The sequence below is a fragment of the Palaemon carinicauda genome, chromosome 18, assembly GCF_036898095.1.
Source record: "Palaemon carinicauda isolate YSFRI2023 chromosome 18, ASM3689809v2, whole genome shotgun sequence".
Classification (NCBI taxonomy): domain Eukaryota; kingdom Metazoa; phylum Arthropoda; class Malacostraca; order Decapoda; family Palaemonidae; genus Palaemon; species Palaemon carinicauda.
This window is the reverse complement of record NC_090742.1, coordinates 74,960,907-74,983,817: the sequence shown is the minus strand read 5'-3', so window position 1 is coordinate 74,983,817 and position 22,911 is coordinate 74,960,907. Positions and strand designations below refer to the sequence as shown.

Sequence of the window (22,911 nt, the reverse complement as noted above, 5' to 3'; positions counted from 1 at the left end):
CAAAAGCCATCCCTTTACCCCCATGGACGTACCGGTACGTCCTTGCAAAAAAATGCTATAATTTTTTTTTTTTTTTTTCATATTTTTGATAATTTTTTGAGAAAATTCAGGCATTTTCCAAGAGAATGAGATCAACCTGACCTCTCTATGACAAAAATTAAGGCTGTTAGAGCAATTTTAAAAAAATATACTGCAAAATGTGCTGGGAAAAATATAACCCCCTGGGGGTTAAGGGTTGAAAATTTCCAAATACCCCGGGGGTAAAAGGGTTAATTCTGTGATACATATCTAATTCAAATTTTTCTTATACTGTGCTATATAATTCTGACGTTACACAAGTAAAGGTATACTAACCTGCAACCTTGCTCTGACAATATCTAGGGGGTTAGTTATCAAAACAGTAGTACAACCACCCAATGGCGCTGCTATGCACTGAAGAAGTAATGCTGACGTTCCCACAGGAGCAATACGTACCAGATGATCTATCAAAAAAAAGGGAGAAAAAAATAATTAAAGAATATTGAAGCCAGAATCTTACAAACCCGTTACATCACAGTTCTCATAAATTGTGAAAAAGGGATATTACTAAATATTTTTCTTTATAAACTTTGAAGATAAAACTAGAAATAACACAATCTATATTGACCAGATAAAAAAGGTAAAGTGCTTCCTTTCAGTATTTGAACAACTGTACCTTTTTACTTGGATGTAAAAGTCATTCTTCATTGGAAAATATTGTTTTTAATACTTATATGTGTATATAATATATTAAATAATACATACATATACTATATATATATATATATATATATATATATATATATATATATATATATATATACATACATATAAATACATATATACATACATACATACATATATATATATATATATATATATATATATATATACATATATATATATATATATATATATATATATATATATATATATATATATATATATATATACAGTGAGCCCTCGCTACTTCGCGGTTCGACCATCGAGGATTCACCAATTCGCGGATTTTTTCATAACGCATGTATATACACATATCGCGGATTTTCCGGAAATTTCGAAAATACCGCGATATATGAAGACCCCAAATACGTATTTCGTTAATTCCATTAATAATGTAATTAGTAATATCTGCTCTTACTGATGGTTCATTGCATTACATATGACATATAATTCAGTACAGAAAGAAATAAAACATGAAAAGAGAATGTGATCATACGATAATTCAGTATACAGTACGTAGTAAAATTAAATCGAACATGAAACGCAAATCAGATGCAGTCATACCGTATTTGAATGGTGTAAGGCTGCTGATGGCTACTACTACAAATGTAATGGATGTGCATTTTTTCCATGAATCTTTTGTATGTATACGTACGTAGTACTGCATCCAATAATATTCTTTGTTGCAAATATCACATCTCGAATAAGCGTACATATCCTACAACAAAAAAAGCGTAAAAGAGCGTACGTAAAGCTGTATACGTAGTACCTTGTATTTGAATTGGTAACTACTACGTAGCATGTAAGACGGATTGTGATTGGTTCAAGTGCTGATAGATGACGAATCAGAACCCAAGTTTTGAAATCTAGCCAGTGATTGGTGTTTTGACCGCTTCTCCAAACTCCAGCATCTTTTCGCGGCCACTTTGTTCGCCGCTCTCTCGCCGGGTAGATGCTGCTACGTTATTGTGAACTTTAATCTGTGCTGTGCGTGACTGTTTAAAGTTGAACTTTTTGTTGAACTTTCTGTTTAACCCCTACTGTACAATGGCTCCCAAGCATTCTGCTTCTGCTAAGGCTGGTAGTGAGTCTAAACGCCACCGAAAGATGATGACGATTGCTGAGAAGGTGACGCTTCTCGATATGTTAAAAGAAGGCAGAAGATACGCGGCCGCAGCCCGCCATTTTGGAGTGAACGAATCCACCGTTCGCTACATCAAGAAGGACGAGGCGAACATTAGAAAGACGGCTACCATCACCTTTAGCAGATCAGCGAAGCGAGTAGTTACCACGCGTAATAAAACGATCGTACGCATGGAAGGTGCTTTAGCAGTCTGGATTGCCGACTGCCGGAAGAAGAATATAGCCTTGGATACGAATACCATCCGAACCAAGGCTTTGAGCTTGTATGAGAATTTTGCGGCAAAGGAACCTCAAGACGACGATGGCGACCATGCTGAAGAAGATGATGATGTAGATGAACCTCAACCAGGGACATCCACTGATTCCCAGCGTCAGAAACAACGTTTTTCCGCCAGCAAAGGATGGTTTGCGAAGTTTCAGAAACGCTTTGGCCTGAAAAGCGTTTCCCTGCATGGCGAGGCTGCTTCCGCTGACACTGCCGCTGCTGAAACTTACGCGAACGAGACGTTCAAGAACATTATCGCTGAAGGTGGATACAAGCCGGAATAAGTGTTTAATATGGATGAGACCGGCTTGTTTTGGAAGAGAATGCCGTCGCGAACTTTCCTGTTCAAAGAAGAAGCCAAAGCCTCTGGCTTTAAAGCATTCAAAGATCGTGTTACCCTCGTGATGTGTGGCAATGCTGCTGGATTTTTGCTAAAGCCGGGGCTTATTTACAAGTTGAAAAATCCTCGCGCTTTGAAAAATAAAAATAAGAATCTCCTTCCCGTGTACTGGATGCATAATCAAAAAGCATGGATTACGAAGATGCTGACCTCCAACTGGTTCCACCAGTGTTTTATCCCGCAAGTCAGCAAATATCTCGTAGAGAAGGGCTTGCCATTTAAGATCCTTCTTCTTATGGATAACGCTGGTGGACACGCACTGGTCGCATGAGGGCATTCAGGTTGAGTTCCTGCCACCCAGCACCACGTCATTAATTCAACCGATGGACCAGGGTGTTATCAGGGCGTTCAAGGCCCTCTACACGAAGAATACCTTGGCGGACCTCGTTGCGTGTGTGAATGCTGCCCAAGAAGATGAAGATGAAAATTTCAATTTGAAGGCGTACTGGCGGAAGTACACAATAGCCATGTGCCTGCAGAACATCCAGAAGGCACTGCAAGAAATGAAACCTGCTACTGTCAATGCGAGCTGGAAGAAGGTGTGGCCCCAGATTGTTTACGATGACGAGGGATTTACACCGTCTGAGATTCAACACTCTGCAATACGCAAATCTGTGCAGTTGGCTGCGATAATTGGAGGTGACGGGTTTGGCGACATGACGACTGAAGACGTCGACGAGTTGTTGGACTGCCATTCCCAGCCGCTAACTGACGCAGACCTAGAAGACCTGACGAAATCGGCCAGTGAAGAAGACAGTGAAACGCAGGAAGAGACCCAAGAAAATGTCGAAGAAACGGGCTTAACATTAGAACGGCTTGCCAAGTTCTGCAACCATGTGAAGGAGGTGAAAGAAATGTCGCAAGAGTGGGACGAGGATATGGTTCGGTCTATGCAATTCTGCAACAAGATCGATGACATCATGACTCCCTACAGGATGCTCTTCGAGCGAAAAAAGAAGCAGCGGCAGCAACTTCCGATCACAATGTTCTTCCAGCCTCGCAAAAAAGAGCCAGTTCCTCCTGCTACTACGCCTTCGGAAGAAATTGAAGAAGTGTCCCAGGAAGAAGTTGAAGAGGTGTCCCAGGAAAAGACACCTCCGTCTGAAGAGACGTAAAATACTATCATTGGCTGCACAGTAGAAGACATCATCAGCTTCATCATCATCATTTCTACTGTGCAGAAAATTCATCGCCATCATTATTCAAGTTTTTCTTCAACTTCTTTCGTGGTGAGTACAGTAACAATCTTTATTTTTTTTATACATGTTTTACTTTAATATTCTAACATTTTAATATTTGTGCCTGTTTTAGTTTAGTAAGCATTAAGTTAAAGGGAAGGTTTTAAAAGTCTGAATACTGTATACATGTTATAACCTATCATATTTTTTTGTTTAAAATTTACATTTATGTACGTAAAACAACTCTCTCTCTCTCTCTCTCTCTCTCTCTCTCTCTCTCTCTCTCTCTCTCTCTCTCTCTCTCTCTCTCTCTCTCTCTCTCTCTCTCGTAAATTGTTTTCCTGCTTTGCTACGTATGTACTGTATGATTTTATATAGATACGGTAAATAATATTTGTAATAACATATTTTCTAAAAGCTTTTACTGTAATATCATTATTTATCACTTTCATCATGCGCGTTAAATGCCTTCGTTTGTTTATTACGATCGAAGATGGAGCGTACTTTATGACGCCGCCTGAAAAACATTTCATTTGGAAGTCCTAAGAAAAATTAAGTAAAACATTGGTAATAACAAAATCAACATACTGAATAATCAATATAATTGATGCAAAAACTAACCTATACACAGATGTGTAAATGCGTTTGTTTCTTCATTATGATCAGAGATAAACGTAAACAAAACATTGGCTGCCATTTTTTATCGTGCTTTTTGGCGTGTTTAGGAAACGCATGATATAAAATCGCCTTTAATATTTGTGCCTGTTTTAGTTTAGGGTACTGTAGTACATGCATTAAGTGTTCTGTACATTAAAGGGTAGTTTGTTAACAGTACTACGTACAAGGGAAGGTTTTAAAAGTCTGAATATACATGTTAAATAAATACGTAAATATGGTGTCACTACTTCGCGGATTTTCACCTATCGCGGTCGGGTCTGGAACCTATCTACCGCGATAAACGAGGGCTCACTGTATATATATATATATATATATACTGTGTGTATATATATATATATATATATATATATATATATATATATATATATACATATATACACACATATGTTATATTGAATGGAGAATTACTTGAGGAGGTGGATCAGTTTAAGTACTTGGGGTCTGTTGTTGCAGCAAATGGTTGAGCGGAAACAGATGTACGTCAGAGAGTGAGTGAAGGATGCAAAGTGTTGGGGGCAGTTAAGGGAGCAGTAAAAAAAAAATAGAGGGTAAAGAGAGTTCTGTATGAGAAAGTGATTGTACCAACTGTGATATATGGATCGGAGTTGTGGGGAATGAAAGTGATGGAGAAACAGAAATTGAATGTGTTTGAGATGAAGTGTCTAAGGAGTATGGCTGGTGTATCTCGAGTAGATAGGGTTAGGAACGAAGTGGTGAGGGAGAGAACGGGTGTAAGAAATGAGTTAGCGGCTAGAGTGGATATGAATGTGTTGAGGTGGTTTGGCCATGTTGAGAGAATGGAAAATGGTTGTCTGCTAAAGAAGGTGATGAATGCAAGAGTTGATGGCAGAAGTACAAGAGGAAGGCCAAGGTTTGGGTGGATGGATGGTGTGAAGAAAGCTCTGGGTGATAGGAGGATAGATGTGAGAGAGGCAAGAGAGCGTGCTAGAAACAGGAATGAATGGCGAGCGATTGTGACGCAGTTCCGGTAGGCCCTGCTGCTTCCTCCGGTGCCTTAGATGACCGCGGAGGTAGCAGCAGTAGGGGATTCAGCATTATGAAGCTTCATCTGTGGTGGATAATGTGGGAGGTTGGGCTTTGACACCCTAGCAGTACCAGCTGAACTCGGTTGAGTCCCTGGTTAGGCTGAAGGAACGTAGAGAGTAGAGGTCCCCTTTTTGTTTTGTTTCTTTGTTGATGTCGGCTACCCCCCAAAAGTGGGGGAAGTGCCTTTGGTATATGTATGTATGTATTCAGTTCTTTTCAATTCTTTTCCAATAACCTACCTCTTCTACCAATATACATTATTATTTTCTTCCCTGTCTACTTCTGCTAAAGCTTGGAAACTTATTCTCAATTGCCCTTTGTACAAATTGATGTCTTTCATATACAATGTCTCATTGCTTTACTGTCCAGTATTCCAATCTCTTTTGTTTGCCCTCTTATAGTGATTTCCAACTATTCTCTTCAGCTGAAACCTTTTTAACAGTGCTATTTTATCTAACTTTTCAGTTGGAGCTTTTGGGCTTTTAGTATTTTGTTTTTCCAACTAGGGTTGTAGCTTAGCTATTAATAATAATGAAAGCAATGATTACTATCTTTTCCCTCTATTGGCCGTCTATTTCCATTGTCTTATCGACTGTCACATCATTTCTCCTCTCGTTTAGCAGTCTTTACTTTTGGTGCTACATGTTTTTATTCTCACGTTCCTCATGCTTGTATGTTGTCAACTGAATAAGAATCTACAAATGCCAAAGGAAGCGAGAAAATATTCAGGTTATTAAAGTGACTGAAGAATGACGGGAAACATGAAAAGAAAAACGTATGCATGGTACAAAAATGTATAAATTAAGGTTAAAAAGAAAGATACTGGAATGACTAAAGCCGTACTGAATTCTCAGCTAAGAAAACAGATACAAGTTTGAGGATGCTAGCTTGACAAGAGGGACCCATAAAGAATATTGATCCTAGGAAATCTGTAAAACGGAAAAACCTAAGGTTCACTCAGAATTACAAGCAACTTAATAAATACAAGAACAGTTTATCCCCGAACTTATCAGAATATATGAAAAGCTGATGAATAGAAAGGAACAACAAAACCTGAGTGAAATAAAGATATCTCTATCTATTTACCAAGGCTTTTCCCCAAATTCTGGGGGGTAGTCAACATCATAAAGATATATATATATAAAAGTAGAAATAATACAGGAATGAAATTGCTTGCGCATCTTGTGAAAATATTGCAGACAGTCAAGAAGTTGATAAAATTGTTTAAAATTAATCATATTCGGTTTGCTTTATGATCAAGATACCAACTGAAGCAATTACAAGAAATTTACCATAAAAAGAGTAGGAGCTTATGACAAATATTTGAGGATCTAGAGAAGGCATTGGAGATTGCACCAAGATAACAATTTACATGGGCATCATGTAAGCAAAGGGTACACAAAAACTTGTGTAACTCTTACATAACTTCATATCTCAAGTGAAGATACAGTAGTGGTATGTGTATCAAAAGAATCAAAGATAAATATGGGTATGCACCAATAATCAGACTGGAGCCTTTTAAAGTTTGCAAAGTAATTGAAGGAATACAGATGAGAGCCCCTCCCCTCTAGGAGCTCTAGTAGGCTTATGTACTTAGGGTTGACAGCAGAATCTGAAGAAGGTATCTTGTAAATAAAGAATCATAATGGAGAGATTGGAAATAAACATAAATGCTTATACAACTGGAAATGAAGCAAGAGAAACAGAAGTCAAAGAAAAAGTCTAATTGGCTGCTATGAAAAAGTTATAGGGTTTATATCAGTACTGTACATCTAATGTAAGAGATATTGTCTCAGAAAATTTTCAGAATTAAAAAATGTATCATCTATTCCTCCTACGCCTATTGATGCAAAGGGCCTCGATTAGATTTCGCCAATCGTCTCTATCTTGACCTTTTAATTCAGCACTTCTCCATTCATCATCATCTACTCCATGCTTCATAGTCCTCAGCCATGTAGGCTTGGGTCTCCCAACTCTTCTAGTGCTTTGTGGAGCCCAATTAATTGTTTGGTGAACTAATCTCTCTTGGGGAGTGTGAAGAGCATACCCAAACCATCTCCATCTACCCCTCACCATAATCTCATCCATATACTGTGCGACACTCGATTAATCTCTCTTGTAATTTCATTTCTAATCCTGTCCTGCCATTTAACTCACAATATCCTTCTGTGGGCTTTGTTCTCAAATCTAATACATCTGTTGGGGATTGTTTCATTGTCATATCATGACCCCTGTCCATACAGTAACACCAATATCACTAAAGTAATATATAGTATGATTTTCATATATCATTTCAGGCAATTTTATTACCAAATTTTACTTAACCTAGCCATTGTCTGATCTCCTTTTTTCAATTTTTCACTAAACTAATTCTAAAGACTCTGTATTGGAGATCATAGTTCCTAAATACTTAAATGATTCTACCTCATTAATCCTTTCTCCTTCCAATGATATTTCATCTTCCAGTGCATATTCCATTCTCATCAATTCTGTCTTTCTATTTATCTTGAGACCAACCTTATGTGATAATTCATGCATTCTAGTAAGCAAGCATTGCAAATCCTGTAGTTTTCTGCAAATAAGGACAATATCATCAGCATAGTCTAGGTCTACTAATTTCCTATTACCAATCCAGTCTAATCCTTCTCCACCATCTCCAACTGTTCTACACATTACAAAATCCAAGAGGAGGATAAACAACATAGGCAACAACATATTCCCTCACCATGCACTTGCTATGCTCATGAACAGACTAAATCAAATTCAAATATTTAAGAGGAATTCCATAATAACGCAGGACTCTCCACAAAATTGGCCGGTGCACACTATCAAAGGCTTTTCCAAAGTTCACAATGCCATCAAAATGAATTTCTATATTCTACGCATTGCTGCACGTCTCAAAAATATTAGGACCAAGAGATTTTTACGGCCCTATTTATAATAGAAAAGCAATGCTTGGTTTTCTTCTCAATCTTACTAAATAACTAAAAAGAGGTTCACAAGTGCATAATTTGCCAGATGGTTAAGTCCAGCAGAAATATATTTGCTACCATGGCGACCTATTGTTCTGGTAAGCAAAGATTAAATAGGCAGTACTAAAAAGTAACTGCGACCTACATGGAATGGAAGATAGGATCAAGTCTATGAATTTGGAATATAAAGCCCAGCACTGGGTTCTTTGAATCCACCTATGTGTAACTGGGGGAAGACTGCAGTTGACATATCAAGTAGAATTGAAGAGGTTGGAAAGCAAGATGAAAGAAAGGAAACAGGAACAGAGGTATAGTAGAAAGCTGAAACGAGAGTGCAGTAATGCCTAAAATGCACTGCTAGAGGTTCAATGATGGCACATCCCCTATCAGATACATGAAATGGAAGAGATAACTAGACTTATGACATAGTAGCAGACAGAGCAAAAACTATAATGGTTATACCAGGCTTGTACTATTTAATACAGTGAAACTTGGGCACTGACAAGGTAAATTGGTACATTTTGAAAAGGTGGGACTGCAGAATGTTAAGATTTACGATCAAAGTGCAGTGGGAAAATTGTATTATGAACAAGGAAGGGGCAGGAAGATGTGGTACCCAGCAGCTTTAAACCCACATCTCACAGACTGAAATGGTTTGACACGTCATGGGAAAGGAATGAGGAATAGTCAAGTCAGAGCAGCATTAAGTATGGTGGTAGAAGGATCCAGACTTCTAGGAAAGGCCCAGAAATAAGGGAAAAAATGTATAGATGAAGACCTAAATCTGAGCAGAATTCAGTCAGAAATGCAATAGAGTGAAACAAATTCATCATAGTCTAATAAAATAAAGGGTAAGATGACACAAAAATTATATGATGAAATACAGAATTTTTTAATCATAAATAAGACTTCCCAAAAGTAGGGGGTGGCAAACCCTGAATCTCACCTGCTGTGGTTTATCACTGCATTGGAAAATATGTGGAGCATAATAATACCAGGCCAGCCAATAAGGTTGGAAGGAAAACCATACTTGTTAACAGTAATAACTCTGCATCTATGAAACACACACACACAAAAAATGTGTTAATAAAAATTACTATGAAATCTTAATGAAAGCTGAATAGCAGAATTATTGATTTAATAATTCAATATCCTTATAAATTTCCTGTGATACCAAATTTCTATAATTTTGAAAGGCCTGATGATTTGGTAAACTTATAATCCATAAAGATGGAAGCATGACAACACAAATAACCAATAAACATATTCAATCAATCAATGCAAGTTGGTTTAGGCGAGTAGCTGCACTATAATTTCTTATAAAGTATTTACCAAAACATCACCAATTGTTTTTACACACTTCACTAAATCAAAAGGTTGAAATGCTTAAATACCAAAAAAAAAAAACTAGTGCTGTACAAATATGATATCTGTATCATGGATAGTACATAAAGTGATCATGAAACATTCAAAACAAAAGTGCTACAAGGACACAGACTTAACCAACAGCTTCACTAAGATGAAGTAATTCTTACCCAAACCAAACCACTCAAGCATATACTTACCCTGATAGAAGTGATAAAATGACCACCATAATGCAGAATTAGGCACATAAGCGCTGATTGATGCTAAATACCCACGATAAAACCCACGGACGCCATCTGTCTTGTATATTTTTCTTACAATTTCAGCGGCAACCTTTAATAAAAAATACAGGTGAAAAATACTATTACATATCATTTGTATGTCTAACTCTTTCAACATTGATAAAAAAGTGAGAGTAGTAAGAAAGTATACTGCATACAGCATACTTGAAATACATTGCTACATTCATTAATAGTACCTTTATACAGTATAGGTTATAATATTAAATAAGGCCAAAAATATCACAATTTTTTTTAAGTAATTTGTATTTCTCCTAACTATACAAACCTGAGTCCTTTACCTAGGAGAATAGATAACAACGAAGCTGGAACACAGCGGTTAAAATTATAATGAAGTGTTCTCCACCATTGGAGAACCTCACTAAGTCAGGATCTCCGTCGCTATCCGATGAGGTAACGATCATTCCAACCCTACTATCTGAGTCTTCCTGTTCAATTTGTCTGCTACCACATTCCTTTTGCCCAGGATGAAACAGGCCGACAGCGAAATTACGTTGAGTTCTGCCCAATCAAGAGTCCTTACCGATAGTTGGTGTTATCTCATTTCAATGTGTGTTTGAAAGACTCGTTGCGCTTTTCGCAGTTCATTTATTTTGGGGTTAGTTATTGGGGGTGGAGAAGGAGAGGAGCAGCGGTAGGAGTAACAGCTGCTCGCGGCTACCACTAAAATTCTCTTGGAAAAGGACAACAGACTTTACCTGGCCATGCCACACTGACCTACAATCTTAACAGTTGGCATAGCTGATGAGGCATAGTACCTCCTTGTTTGTTTACGTGGGACATTACGGTGTTGTTGCCACTCATCCACACCAAAGAGTCAGGACAAAAGAGGGCAAAATTCCTGGAGAGCTAAGGTAGCTGCTCTCAACTCTAAGATGTTGATGCGTTCCCAGCAATCTTGCTCCATCCAGGAACCAGACACCATGTGTTAACCTAGGTGTGCTCCCACTCTTTATGGGATGTATACGTAAAGAGGAGGAATTCCATCAGAGGTAACGAAAGTTCACCTCCTTGAAGTAGGCTCGCTTCCTCCAGCCACTATTGGAGAGCTTTCTTAAATTCCTCTCCTATCCTTACTGGGAAGAGTGGATCATTCAAGTGTTTGAGACCAGGTTGTTTAGAGTTCCCATTGTAACTTTTTTAGCTACGTTAAATGTCCCAGATGTTTCTGCGACTGATAAACTAGAAGGGATTGTTGCAAGATAGGGAGAGCTACCTTCCACAAACGTGAGTCTTTCCTGGGACAGGAAAACATTCCCTTGTACCATCCCTACAAGTATATTCATCCCCAGACAGACGAGTCTTTGAGAAGGGGACAGGACAGACTTCTCTAAATTTATCACAAACCTCCCGTCCTGACAAAATGAGAGACCTCTGTCTAGGAGGAGAAGTTTGTCCTCCGTTCTGCTAGCATCAGCCAATCGTACAGATAGCAGACAAGGCTAATCTTGCTGGCATGAGCCGACAAAGATACAGTTCGAAGATCCTCTTGATGACTTGGGGCAGTGTTGACAGAACAAAGCATAAGACCTTGGACTGAAGAACTTTCCTTGCTACCACTACTTGGAGGTATTTCCTGGAGGGGTGAATTAGGATTTGAAAGTAAGCATCTTTCAAATCAAGGGTAATTTTGCAGTCCTGAGGTCGGATTGCTTGTCTGACTGTGGCTGTCGTTTCCATCCTGAAAGGTGTTTGTCGAATGAACTTGTTGCTGAGAGGTTGATGACCGGTCTCCAGCCTCCATATGCCTTCCTTATAAGAAGCCAACTGAAGCAGCTTGGAGATCTGTCATTGACCTCCTAAAGTGCACCCTTCTGCAACATGTCTTGCAATTCCTCCTGTAGAGCAAGATCTTTTGCCAACCACTGGCAATAAAATGACGATGTTCCCGGGTGAGGAATCAGGGGAGGGGGAGATCTGATAAACAGGAGGAGGTATTCAGATAGAGGGACCTCCACCGTCCATGTCTCTGCTCCGAAGAACCACCACCTCCTCCAGTTGGCCTGCAGGCATCCTCCTCACTGGTGGTAAGGTGGGGGAAATGCCTGTGATGACTGAGTGGTTGCATTCTAGTCCTGACGTTGAAGGCTGGAGTCGACGAAATGACACCGCCCTCTGTAAGTTCCATTTTTCCTCCGTAGCCTCTAGGTGCACTTGTGGAACCTTAAAGTCACGGCCTCACAGCAATTAGACCAAAGGTTAGCCACCTAATGCATAAAAAACTCTAATGCCTAGCTCCTGTCAGAATGTTATCCTTCAGGGCATGTCTCTTGCTAGGGTTGGTTAGGTCCTCTTGTGACAGCCAGGACCAATGGTCTATCCAGGAAGCTACAGTACAGTAATGCCTCACAACACAAAATTAATTTGTTCTGGAGTGGCTTTCGTAAAGTGATTTTTTTGTGTTGTGAGTAACATTTTACATGTAAAACGCCTAATTTGTTCCAAGCCCTACAAAACACCTCAGTAAACTAAATTAAGTAGTTATTAGAAAATAATGTAATAATAAATGGAAAAAAATACAATACATATAGTACAATACCGTACATATACAAAATATATAGGACCATATGTACAGTGAGCCCTCGCTACTTCGCGGTTCGACCATCGCGGATTCACCACTTCGCGGGTTTTTTCATAACCCATATATATATATACATATCGCGGATTTTCCGAAAATTTCGAAAATACCGCGATATCTGAAGACCCCAAATACGATATTTCGTTACCTGTAATTCCATTAATACTGTAATTAGTAATATCTGCTCTTACTGATTGTTCATTGCATTACATATGACATATAATTCAGCAGAGAAAGAAATAAAACACGAAAAGAGAATGTGATCATACGATAATTCAGTACTGTATACAGTACGTAGTAAAATTAAATCGAACATGACACGCAAATCAGATGCAGTCATACCATATTAGAATGGTGTAAGGCTGCTGATGGCTACTACTGTACTACAAATGTAATGGATGTGCTTCTTTTCCATGAATCTTTTGTATGTATACGTACGTAGTACTGCATCCAATAATATTCTTTGTTGCAAAAATCACATCTCGAATAAGCGTACGAAAGAGAGAGAGAGAGAGAGAGAGAGAGAGAGAGAGAGAGAGAGACACACATCCTACAACAAAACAAGCATAAAATAGCGTACGTAAAGCTGTATTATTATTATTGTTATTATTATTATTATTGTTATTATTATTATTATTGTTGTTGTTGTTGTTAAAATTATTATTGTTATTATTATTGTTATTATTATTATTATTATCATTATTATTATTATTATTATTATTATTATTATTATCATTATTTATTATTATTATTATTATTACTGTACAGTATACGTAGGGTATCTTGTACTTTGAATTGGTAACCTACGTAGCATATAAGACGGGTTGTGATTGGTTCAAGCGCTGATAGATGACGAATCAGAACCCAAGTTTTGTTATCTAGCCTGTGATTGGTGTTTTGCCCGCATCTCCAACTTCCAGCATCTACGTATTCGCGGTCACTTTCTCTCCCGCCGTATCGCTGTGTAGACGTTAAGTTATTGTGAACTTTAATCTGTGCTGTGCGTGACTGTTTTAAGTTGAACTTTCTGTTAAACTCTACTGTACAATGCCTCCCAAGCGTTCTGCTTCTACTAAGGCTGGTAGTGAGCCTAAACGCCACCGAAGGATGATGACGATTGCTGAGAAGGTGACGCTTCTCGATATGTTAAAAGACGGTAGAAGTTACGCGGCCGCAGACCTCGAAGACCTGACGAAATCGGCCAGTGAAGAAGACAGTGAAACACAGGAAGAGATCCAAGAAATTGTCGAAGAAACGGGCTTAACATTAGAACGGCTTGCCAAGCTCTGCAACCTTGCGAAGGAGGTGAAAGAAATGTCGCAAGAGTGGGACGAGGATATGGTTCGTTCTATGCAATTCTGCAACAAGATCGATGACATCATGACTCCCTACAGGATGCTCTTCGAGCGAAAAAAGAAGCAGCGGCAGCAACTTCCGATCACAATGTTCTTCCAGCCTCGCAAAAAAGAGCCAGTTCCTCCAGCTACTATGCCCTCGGAAGAAATTGAAGAAGTGTCCCAGGAAGAAGTTGAAGAGGTGTCCCAGGAAAAGACACCTCCGTCTGAAGACGTAAAATACTATCATTGGCTGCACAGTAGAAGACATCATCAGCTTCATCATCATCATTTCTACTGTGCAGCAAATTCATCGCCATCATCATTCAAGTTTTTCTTCAACTTCTTTCGTGGTGAGTACAGTAACAATCTTTATTTTTTACTTTAATATTCTAACATTTTAATATTTGTGCCTGTTTTAGTTTAGTACTGTATGCATTAAGTTAAAGAGAAGGTTTTAAAAGTCTGAAGAGTATACATGTTGTAACCTATCATATTTTTTTTTGTTTAAAATTTACATTTACGTACGTAAAACAATCTCTCTCTCTCTCTCTCTCTCTCTCTCTCTCTCTCTCTCTCTCTCTCTCTCTCTCTCTCTCTCTCTCTCTCATAAATGGTTTTCCTGCTTTGCTACGTACAGTATGTACTGTATGATTTTATATAGATACGGTAAATAATATTTGTAATAACATATTTTCTAAAAGCTTTTACTGTAAATATCATTATTTATCACTTTCATCATGCGCGTTAAATGCCTTCTTTGTTTACTGGGCGTGGTTGTTTACTGAGTGTACTTTATGACGCCGTCGTTTCAGGCGGCGTCATAAAGAAAAACATTTCATTTGGAAGTCCTAAGAAAATGTTATTTTCATTAGTAAAATAAATTTTTGAATATACTTACCCGATGATCATGTAGCTGTCAACTCCGTTGCCCGACAGAAATCTACGGTCGGGATACGCCAGCGATCGCTATACAGGTGGGGGTGTACACAACAGCGCCATCTGTGAGTAGGTACTCAAGTACTTCTTGTCAACAAGAACTCAATTTTCTCCTCGGTCCACTGGTTCTCTATGGGGAGGAAGGGCGGGTCCTTAAATTCATGATCATCGGGTAAGTATATTCAAAAATTTATTTTACTAATGAAAATAACATTTTTCAATATTAATCTTACCCGATGATCATGTAGCTGATTCACACCCAGGGTGGTGGGTGGAGACCAGCATACATGTTAACAAAGAAGCTAAGTATCCCGTATTTCATTTTAGCAGTTATTCAAAATAACAAACATAAAATAAATAAGTACCTGGTAAGGAAGTCGACTTGAACTATTACTCTGCCTTTTTTAAGTACGTCTTCCTTACTGAGCCTAGCGGTCCTCTTAGGATGCTGAACGACTCCTAGGTGCTGAAGTATAAAGGGCTGCAACCCATACTAAAGGACCTCATCACAACCTCTAACCTAGGCGCTTCTCAAGAAAGAATTTGACCACCCGCCAAATCAACCAGGATGCGGAAGGCTTCTTAGCCTTCCGTACAACCCAAAAAACAACAATAAAAAGTATTCAAGAGAAAGATTAAAAAGGTTATGGGATTATGGGAATGTAGTGGCTGAGCCCTCACCTACTACTGCACTCGCTGCTACGAATGGTCCCAGGGTGTAGCAGTTCTCGTAAAGAGACTGGACATCTTTGAGATAGAATGATGCGAACACTGACTTGCTTCTCCAATAGGTTGCATCCATAACACTCTGCAGAGAACGGTTCTGTTTGAAGGCCACTGAAGTAGCGACAGCTCTAACTTCATGTGTCCTTACCTTCAGCAAAGCAAGGTCTTCTTCCTTCAGATGAGAATGTGCCTCTCTAATCAGAAGCCTGATGTAGTAAGAAACTGCGTTCTTAGACATCGGTAGAGAAGGCTTCTTGATAGAACACCATAAAGCTTCTGATTGTCCTCGTAATGGCTTTGACCGTCTTAAATAGTACTTAAGAGCTCTTACTGGGCAAAGTACTCTCTCTAGTTCGTTCCCCACCAAGTTGGACAGGCTTGGGATCTCGAACGACTTAGGCCAAGGACGGGAAGGAAGCTCGTTTTTAGCCAAAAAACCGAGCTGCAAGGAACATGTAGCCGTTTCAGATGTAAAACCTATGTTCCTGCTGAAGGCGTGGATCTCACTGACTCTTTTAGCTGTTGCTAAGCAGACGAGGAAAAGAGTTTTTAATGTGAGGTCCTTAAAAGAGGCTGATTGGAGCGGTTCAAATCTTGATGACATTAGGAACCTTAAAACCACGTCTAGGTTCCAGCCTGGTGTGGACAACCGACGTTCCTTTGAGGTCTCAAAAGACCTAAGGAGGTCCTGTAGATCTTTGTTGGTGGAAAGATCCAAGCCTCTGTGGCGGAAGACCGCTGCCAACATACTCCTGTAACCCTTGATCGTAGGAGCTGAAAGGGATCTTACGTTCCTTAGATGTAACAGGAAGTCAGCAATCTGGGTTACAGTGGTACTGGTTGAGGAAACTGCATTCGCCTTGCACCAGCTTCGGAAGACTTCCCATTTAGACTGATAGACTCTGAGAGTGGATGTCCTCCTTGCTCTGGCAATCGCTCTGGCTGCCTCCTTCGAAAAGCCTCTAGCGCTTGAGAGTCTTTCGATAGTCTGAAGGCAGTCAGACGAAGAGCGTGGAGGTTTGGGTGTACCTTCTTTACGTGAGGCTGACGCAGAAGGTCCACTCTTAGAGGAAGAGTCCTGGGAACGTCCACTAGCCATTGCAGTACCTCGGTGAACCATTCTCTCGCGGGCCAGAGGGGAGCAACCAACGTCAACCGTGTCCCTTCGTGCGAGGCGAACTTCTGAAGTACCCTGTTGACAATCTTGAACGGGAACGCATACAGGTCGAGATGGGACCAATCCAGCAGAAAGGCATCCACGTGAACTGCTGCTGGGTCTGGAATCGGAGAACAATACATCGGGAGCCTCTTGGTCATCGAGGTAGCGAATAGATCTATGGTGGGCTGACCCCACAGGGCCCATAGTCTGCTGCAAACATTCTTGTGAAGGGTCCACTCTGTGGGGATGACCTGACCCTTCCGGCTGAGGCGATCTGCCATGACATTCATATCGCCCTGAATGAACCTCGTTACCAGCGAAAGCTTTCGATCTTTTGACCAAATGAGGAGGTCCCTTGCGATCTCGAACAACTTCCTCGAATGAGTCCCTCCTTGCTTGGAGATGTAAGCCAAGGCTGTGGTGTTGTCGGAGTTCACCTCCACCACCTTGTTTAGCTGGAGGGACTTGAAGTTTATCAAGGCCAGATGAACTGCCAACAACTCCTTGCAATTGATGTGAAGTGTCCTTTGCTCCTGATTCCACGTGCCCGAGCATTCCTGTCCGTCCAGTGTCGCACCCCAGCCCGTGTCCGATGCGTCCGAGAAGAGACGGTGGTCGGGGGTCTGAACAGCTAATGGCAGACCTTCCTTGAGAAGAATGCTGTTCTTCCACCACGTTAGCATAGATCTCATCTCTTCGGAAACAGGCACTGAGACCGCCTCTAGCGTCATGTCCTTTCTCCAGTGAGCAGCTAGATGATACTGAAGGGAGCGGAGGTGGAGTCTCCCTAACTCGATGAACTGGGCCAGCGATGATAGTGTCCCTGTTAGACTCATCCACTGCCTGACCGAACATCGGTTCCTTCTCAGCATGCTCTGGATGCATTCTAGGGCTTGATTGATCCTTGGGGCCGACGGAAAAGCCCGAAAAGCTCGACTCTGAATCTCCATACCTAGATAGACAATGGTCTGGGATGGGACGAGCTGGGACTTCTCTATATTGACCAGGAGGCCCAATTCCTTGGTCAGATCCATAGTCCATCTGAGATTCTCCAGACAGCGACGACTTGTAGGAGCTCTTAAAAGCCAGTCGTCCAAATAGAGGGAGGCTCTGATGTCTGCCAAGTGAAGGAATTTGGCAATATTCCTCATCAGTCTGGTAAACACAAGAGGTGCCGTGCTTAGGCCAAAGCACAGGGCTTGGAACTGGTACACAACCTTTCCAAAGACGAACCTTAGGAAAGGTTGGGAGTCTGGATGGATGGGGACGTGAAAGTACGCGTCTTTCAGGTCTAACGAGACCATCCAGTCCTCCTTCCTGACCGCTGCTAGGACCGACTTCGTCGTCTCCATCGTGAACGTCTGCTTGGCGACAAAAGCATTGAGAGCACTGACGTCCAGCACCGGTCTCCAACCTCCTGTCTTCTTCGCTACCAGGAAGAGACGGTTGTAGAAGCCTGGGGATTGATGATCCCGGACTATGACCACCGCTTCCTTTTGTAGCAAGAGCGACACCTCTTGTTGCAACGCTAGCCTCTTGTCCTTCTCCTTGTAGTTGGGAGAGAGGTTGATGGGAGATGTAGCTAGAGGGGGACTGCGGCAGAACGGAATTCTGTATCCCTCTCTTAGCCACTTCACAGACTGAGCGTCTGCACCTCTGCTCTCCCAAGCTTGCCAGAAGGTCTAGAGTCTGGCTCCCACTGCTGTCTGGAGAGGAAGGCAGTCAGAACTTGCCTTTTGCGGACTTGGAACCCTTCTTGGATTTGCCACGGTGACTGTCGGCACGGGTACCTCCTCTGCTGGAGGTTCTGCCACGAAAGGGCGGGATGAACCTAGTAGCAGGTGTGTCTACTGCTGCAGGGCGGAAGGATCTAGGCACGGAAGGTAAGGTTTTAGCCTTACGTGCGGAAGATGCCATAAGATCATGGGTATCCTTCTGGATAAGGGAGGCAGCCATCCCCTTGATCAGCTCCTCCGGAAACAGACACTTGGAGAGAGGAGCAAACAACAACTCTGACTTCTGGCAAGGAGTGATACCAGCCGATAAGGAGGAGCAAAGATGTTCTCTCTTCTTAAGCACTCCCGACACGTACGAAGCCGCAAGCTCACCAGACCCATCCCGAATGGCTTTGTCCATGCTAGACATGATCAGCATGGCAGAGTCCTTATCCGAAGGGGAAGTCTTTCTGCTTAAGGCTCCCAAACACCAATCGAGAAAGTTGAAGATCTCGAAGGCACGAAAGACTCCCTTCAACAGATGATCCATGTCAGAAAAGGACCAGCAGATCTTCGATCGTCTCATAGCCAGCCTGCGGGGAGAGTCAACCAGACTTGAGAAGTCGCCCTGGGCAGAGGCAGGAACTCCCAAGCCGGGTTCCTCTCCCGTGGCATACCAGACGCTCGACTTGGAAGCAAGCTTGGTAGGAGGAAAGATGAAAGCAGTCTTTCCCAGTTGCTTCTTGGACTGCAACCACTCTCCCATAACCCTCAAAGCTCTCTTGGATGAGCGTGCGAGAACAAGCTTGGTGAAGGCAGGAGCAGCAGACTGCATGCCCAGAGCAAACTCGGAGGGAGGAGAGCGAGGGGTTGCAGACACAAACTGTTCTGGATACAAGTCCCTGAACAAGGCAAGGACTTTACGAAAGTCTAAGGAGGGAGGCGTAGACTTGGGCCCTTCAAAGTCGGAGTGCGGTTCATCCAAATGTGCAGCTTCGTCATCTGATACTCCATCATCCGAAAGCTGAGTAGGAAGTGGCAAAGGCAGAGCAGAAAGCTGAACGGCTGAATCCGGCAGTACGGGTGCATGCGTAGCTGCTGCGGATCCAACATCATGCCGCTGCTGGTCAGTCTGCGAGCTGGCAACAACAAAAGCAGAGTGCTGGTGCGTGGGAGGGGTTGCGGTGGGTTGCGGAGCATGCTGTATGGGATGCGGAGCATGCCGCATGGGTAGCGGAGCATGCCGCATAGTGTCAGAACCCGGCAGCTCTACAGCACCTTCCCACTGCTGATGCGGTAGCTCACGCATGTCAACGGATGGTGCGGCAAGAACATGCGTCTGGCAGGGTGGACTGCGCATCGGTGGTGGAGCTCTCACAGGTGGAGTGTGGGAGCAGGCAGCCGCAGTATCTGCTGAGCGCACAACCTCGGCGGGTTGTAGGTTAACAGGAGCAGTGTCAACCTTTTCAGCATGATACTCCTGCATGAATGCAGCAAGCTGAGACTGCATAGTCTGCAGCATGGACCACTTAGGGTCTACCGTGGTTGGAGCAGCAACAGACGGAGCAGTAGCCTGTTGTGGAACCACTCTACCTCTCTTGGAAGGTGTGCAGTCATCGGAAGACTGCGGCGAGTCCGAACTGACCCAGTGGCTACACCTGGGCCGTTGGACTCGCTCGGAAGGGACCTTACGCTTGAGCGGTCGTGAAACCTTGGTCCATCGTTTCCTCCTGGAAACTTCTTCCACAGACGAGGAATGGAAGGGCTCATTCGTCTGTTTATGGATGGGACGATCTCTGACAGATACGTCCGCAACCACTGAGGATACATCCGTGCGCTGATCAAGGCCTGCCGAACCCTTTGGTCCTTCGACATTGCTTCTCCCCTGGGCTTGGGAGCTTGCAAGAGGTCCCGGACTGGGAGGACGACTGGCACGCACAGATGTACCCTCATGCGCAACACTGACACTGACACTTATCACATCACTAGCACTGATAACACTTCCCACTGCACTTTTCGCTTTCAGCTCTTTGACATCTGCCAAAAGCTGATTACGGTCATTAGCCAATGACTCCACTCTGTCACCGAGAGCCTGAATGGCACGCATCATATCCGCCATGGATGGCTGAGCACTAGTAGCAGGTTCGGGAGTCACCACTACAGGGGAAGGAAAAGGTTGAGGGGCATGGGGAGAGGAAAAATCCACAGAGCGAGAAGAACTCCTCCTGATTCTCTCCTTCTCTAACCTATGTGCATTTTTAAGGAATTCGTTAAAATCGAATTCCGAAAGCCCAGCGCATTCCCCACATCGATCTTCCAATTGACAGGATTTACCCCTACAATTGGAACAAACGGTGTGGGGATCTATGGAGGCCTTCGGAAGACGCCTAGAACAAGCCCTAACGCTACACTGCCTGTACTTAGGGACTTGAGACTGGTCAGACATCTTGAATTGTAGAAGTAGTCAAGGGGGAATTCCAAAATCTAGCAAAGTTCGTTAACAATTAATCCAAATTAATTCCAAAAGCTTGCTAAGCTAATGATAAAGCTTCCTGAATAGCGAAGGCTAAACTCTAGAGTGAATACATCACCAAATCGTGAACAACAACTCCAGAATCAACAGCGTATCCAAGTAGGTCTTGCCGGCGGAACGACAGAGGAAAAATTGAGTTCTTGTTGACAAGAAGTACTTGAGTACCTACTCATAGATGGCGCTGTTGTGTACACCCCCACCTGTATAGCGATCGCTGGCGTATCCCGACCGTAGATTTCTGTCGGGCAACAGAGTTGACAGCTACATGATCATCGGGTAAGATTAATATTGAAAAAATTAAGTAAAACATTGGTAATAACAAAATCAACATACTGTATAATCAATATAATCGATGCAAAAACTAACCTATGCAGATGTGTACACTAAATGCGTTTGTTTCTTCATTATGATCAGAGAAACGTAAACAAAACATTGGTTGCCATTTTTTATCATGCTTTTTGGCGTGTTTAGGAAACTCATGATATAAAATCGCCTTTAATATTTGTGCCTGTTTTAGTTTAGGGTACTGTAGTACATGCATTAAGTGTTCTGTACATTAAAGGGTAGTTTGTTAACAGTACTACGTACAAGGGAAGGTTTTAAAAGTCCGAATATACATGTTAAATAAATAGGTAAATATGGTGTCACCACTACGCGGATTTTCACCTATCGCGGTCGGGTCTGGAACCTATCTACCGCGATAAACGAGGGTTCACTGTACTGCACTATTACAGTTACAACTACTATAGACTACAGCTACATTTTCTATTGTGTTAACCCATTTTCTTGAACTTTTTTATGGGTGACTATTTCATTTTCGGCCTGGCTGGCAAATCTATTTTCTTAAAGTGAAACATATTTTGCAAAGCGAGTCATAAAAATATTTACATCTCGTTTCGTAGCGGGAAAATTTCGTAAACAGATTCTTTCGTGAAGAGAGGCATGAGTGTACTTGCATGTTAGCCATGGCTGTGACATCCATACTAGATGCTTCTGCTGCTAAAAAGGACACTGGAACAGCTGAAAGTCATTCCGATGAGCAACCCAGTGTCAAGGTTGATACCCCAGGATCATGCAGAAGGGGGGAAGGGAGAGCCTCATGTGTACGATATTACTACCTTTGCCTCCTAAAGGCTGCAGGAGAGGATCTTCTCACTTTAAAAGTCTTTGTTACCACTTCATCTAAGGCTTCATTGGCTAAGAATGACCAGGGGAGGTCATGTCTGGGTTGCGTGCTGTTAGGGGTGCGACAGAGAAGATCTATAGCTGACCTCCTACCCATCGGAGGGGAAGCCAGGGCTTCTCCAAGGCCGATAACTTTCCTTATGCACCACTGTACCTTTAGGAATGCTTTCAGTCTCCCTTCTTCTGTTTCTGAAGGTCTTGGCACTACTAGTTGTGGAAGTTCTCCTCCAGAATCTTCTGACTCCAAACTGATGTCCTCTTCATCTGGTTCATCCTCCCTGGATTGATGGGAGGAGGAGGGGTCAGCTGCTGTATCCTGTACTGGGATCCTTAAGATCTGGAGCCAACGGGAAAGCCTCGGATCCATAGGCTGAGAAACCTTGGCAGAGATTTTCTAACTCTTACTCCTTAGTGTAAGCAACAGTTGAGAAAGGAGCCATGGCTCAACGTTATTTTCCGATCTTCTGAAACGACATTGTTTGGAGGGAGGTTATCCAGCCGAAAGTCTGCCCTTGTTTCTTGGTTGGATAAGTGTTGCTTCTGGGAGGTGTGACAGGAACCCTGTCCTTGCTATGCTTCCTGATGGGGACTATGCTTGGAGAGGAGAGAGAAGTGGGATTCTCCCTCCTGGGTAGTAGGTTGGCCAGGGCAACA

The 22,911-nt window shown here is 42.1% G+C and overlaps 1 protein-coding gene across 7 annotated transcripts in view; it reads right to left on the bottom strand.

The window, feature by feature from the left end:
- LOC137657900 (solute carrier family 25 member 44) overlaps positions 1-22,911 on the bottom strand; it is a 43,086-nt gene that overhangs the window by 11,912 nt on the left and 8,263 nt on the right. For all 7 annotated transcript variants that reach the window (XM_068392539.1, XM_068392537.1, XM_068392536.1 and 4 more), the window contains exons 4-5: positions 9,990-10,122; positions 355-482 (exon numbers count right to left, since the gene is read on the bottom strand). In XM_068392539.1, the coding sequence (XP_068248640.1) occupies positions 355-482; positions 9,990-10,122 (261 nt within the window). The remainder of the gene's footprint in view (positions 1-354; positions 483-9,989; positions 10,123-22,911) is intronic.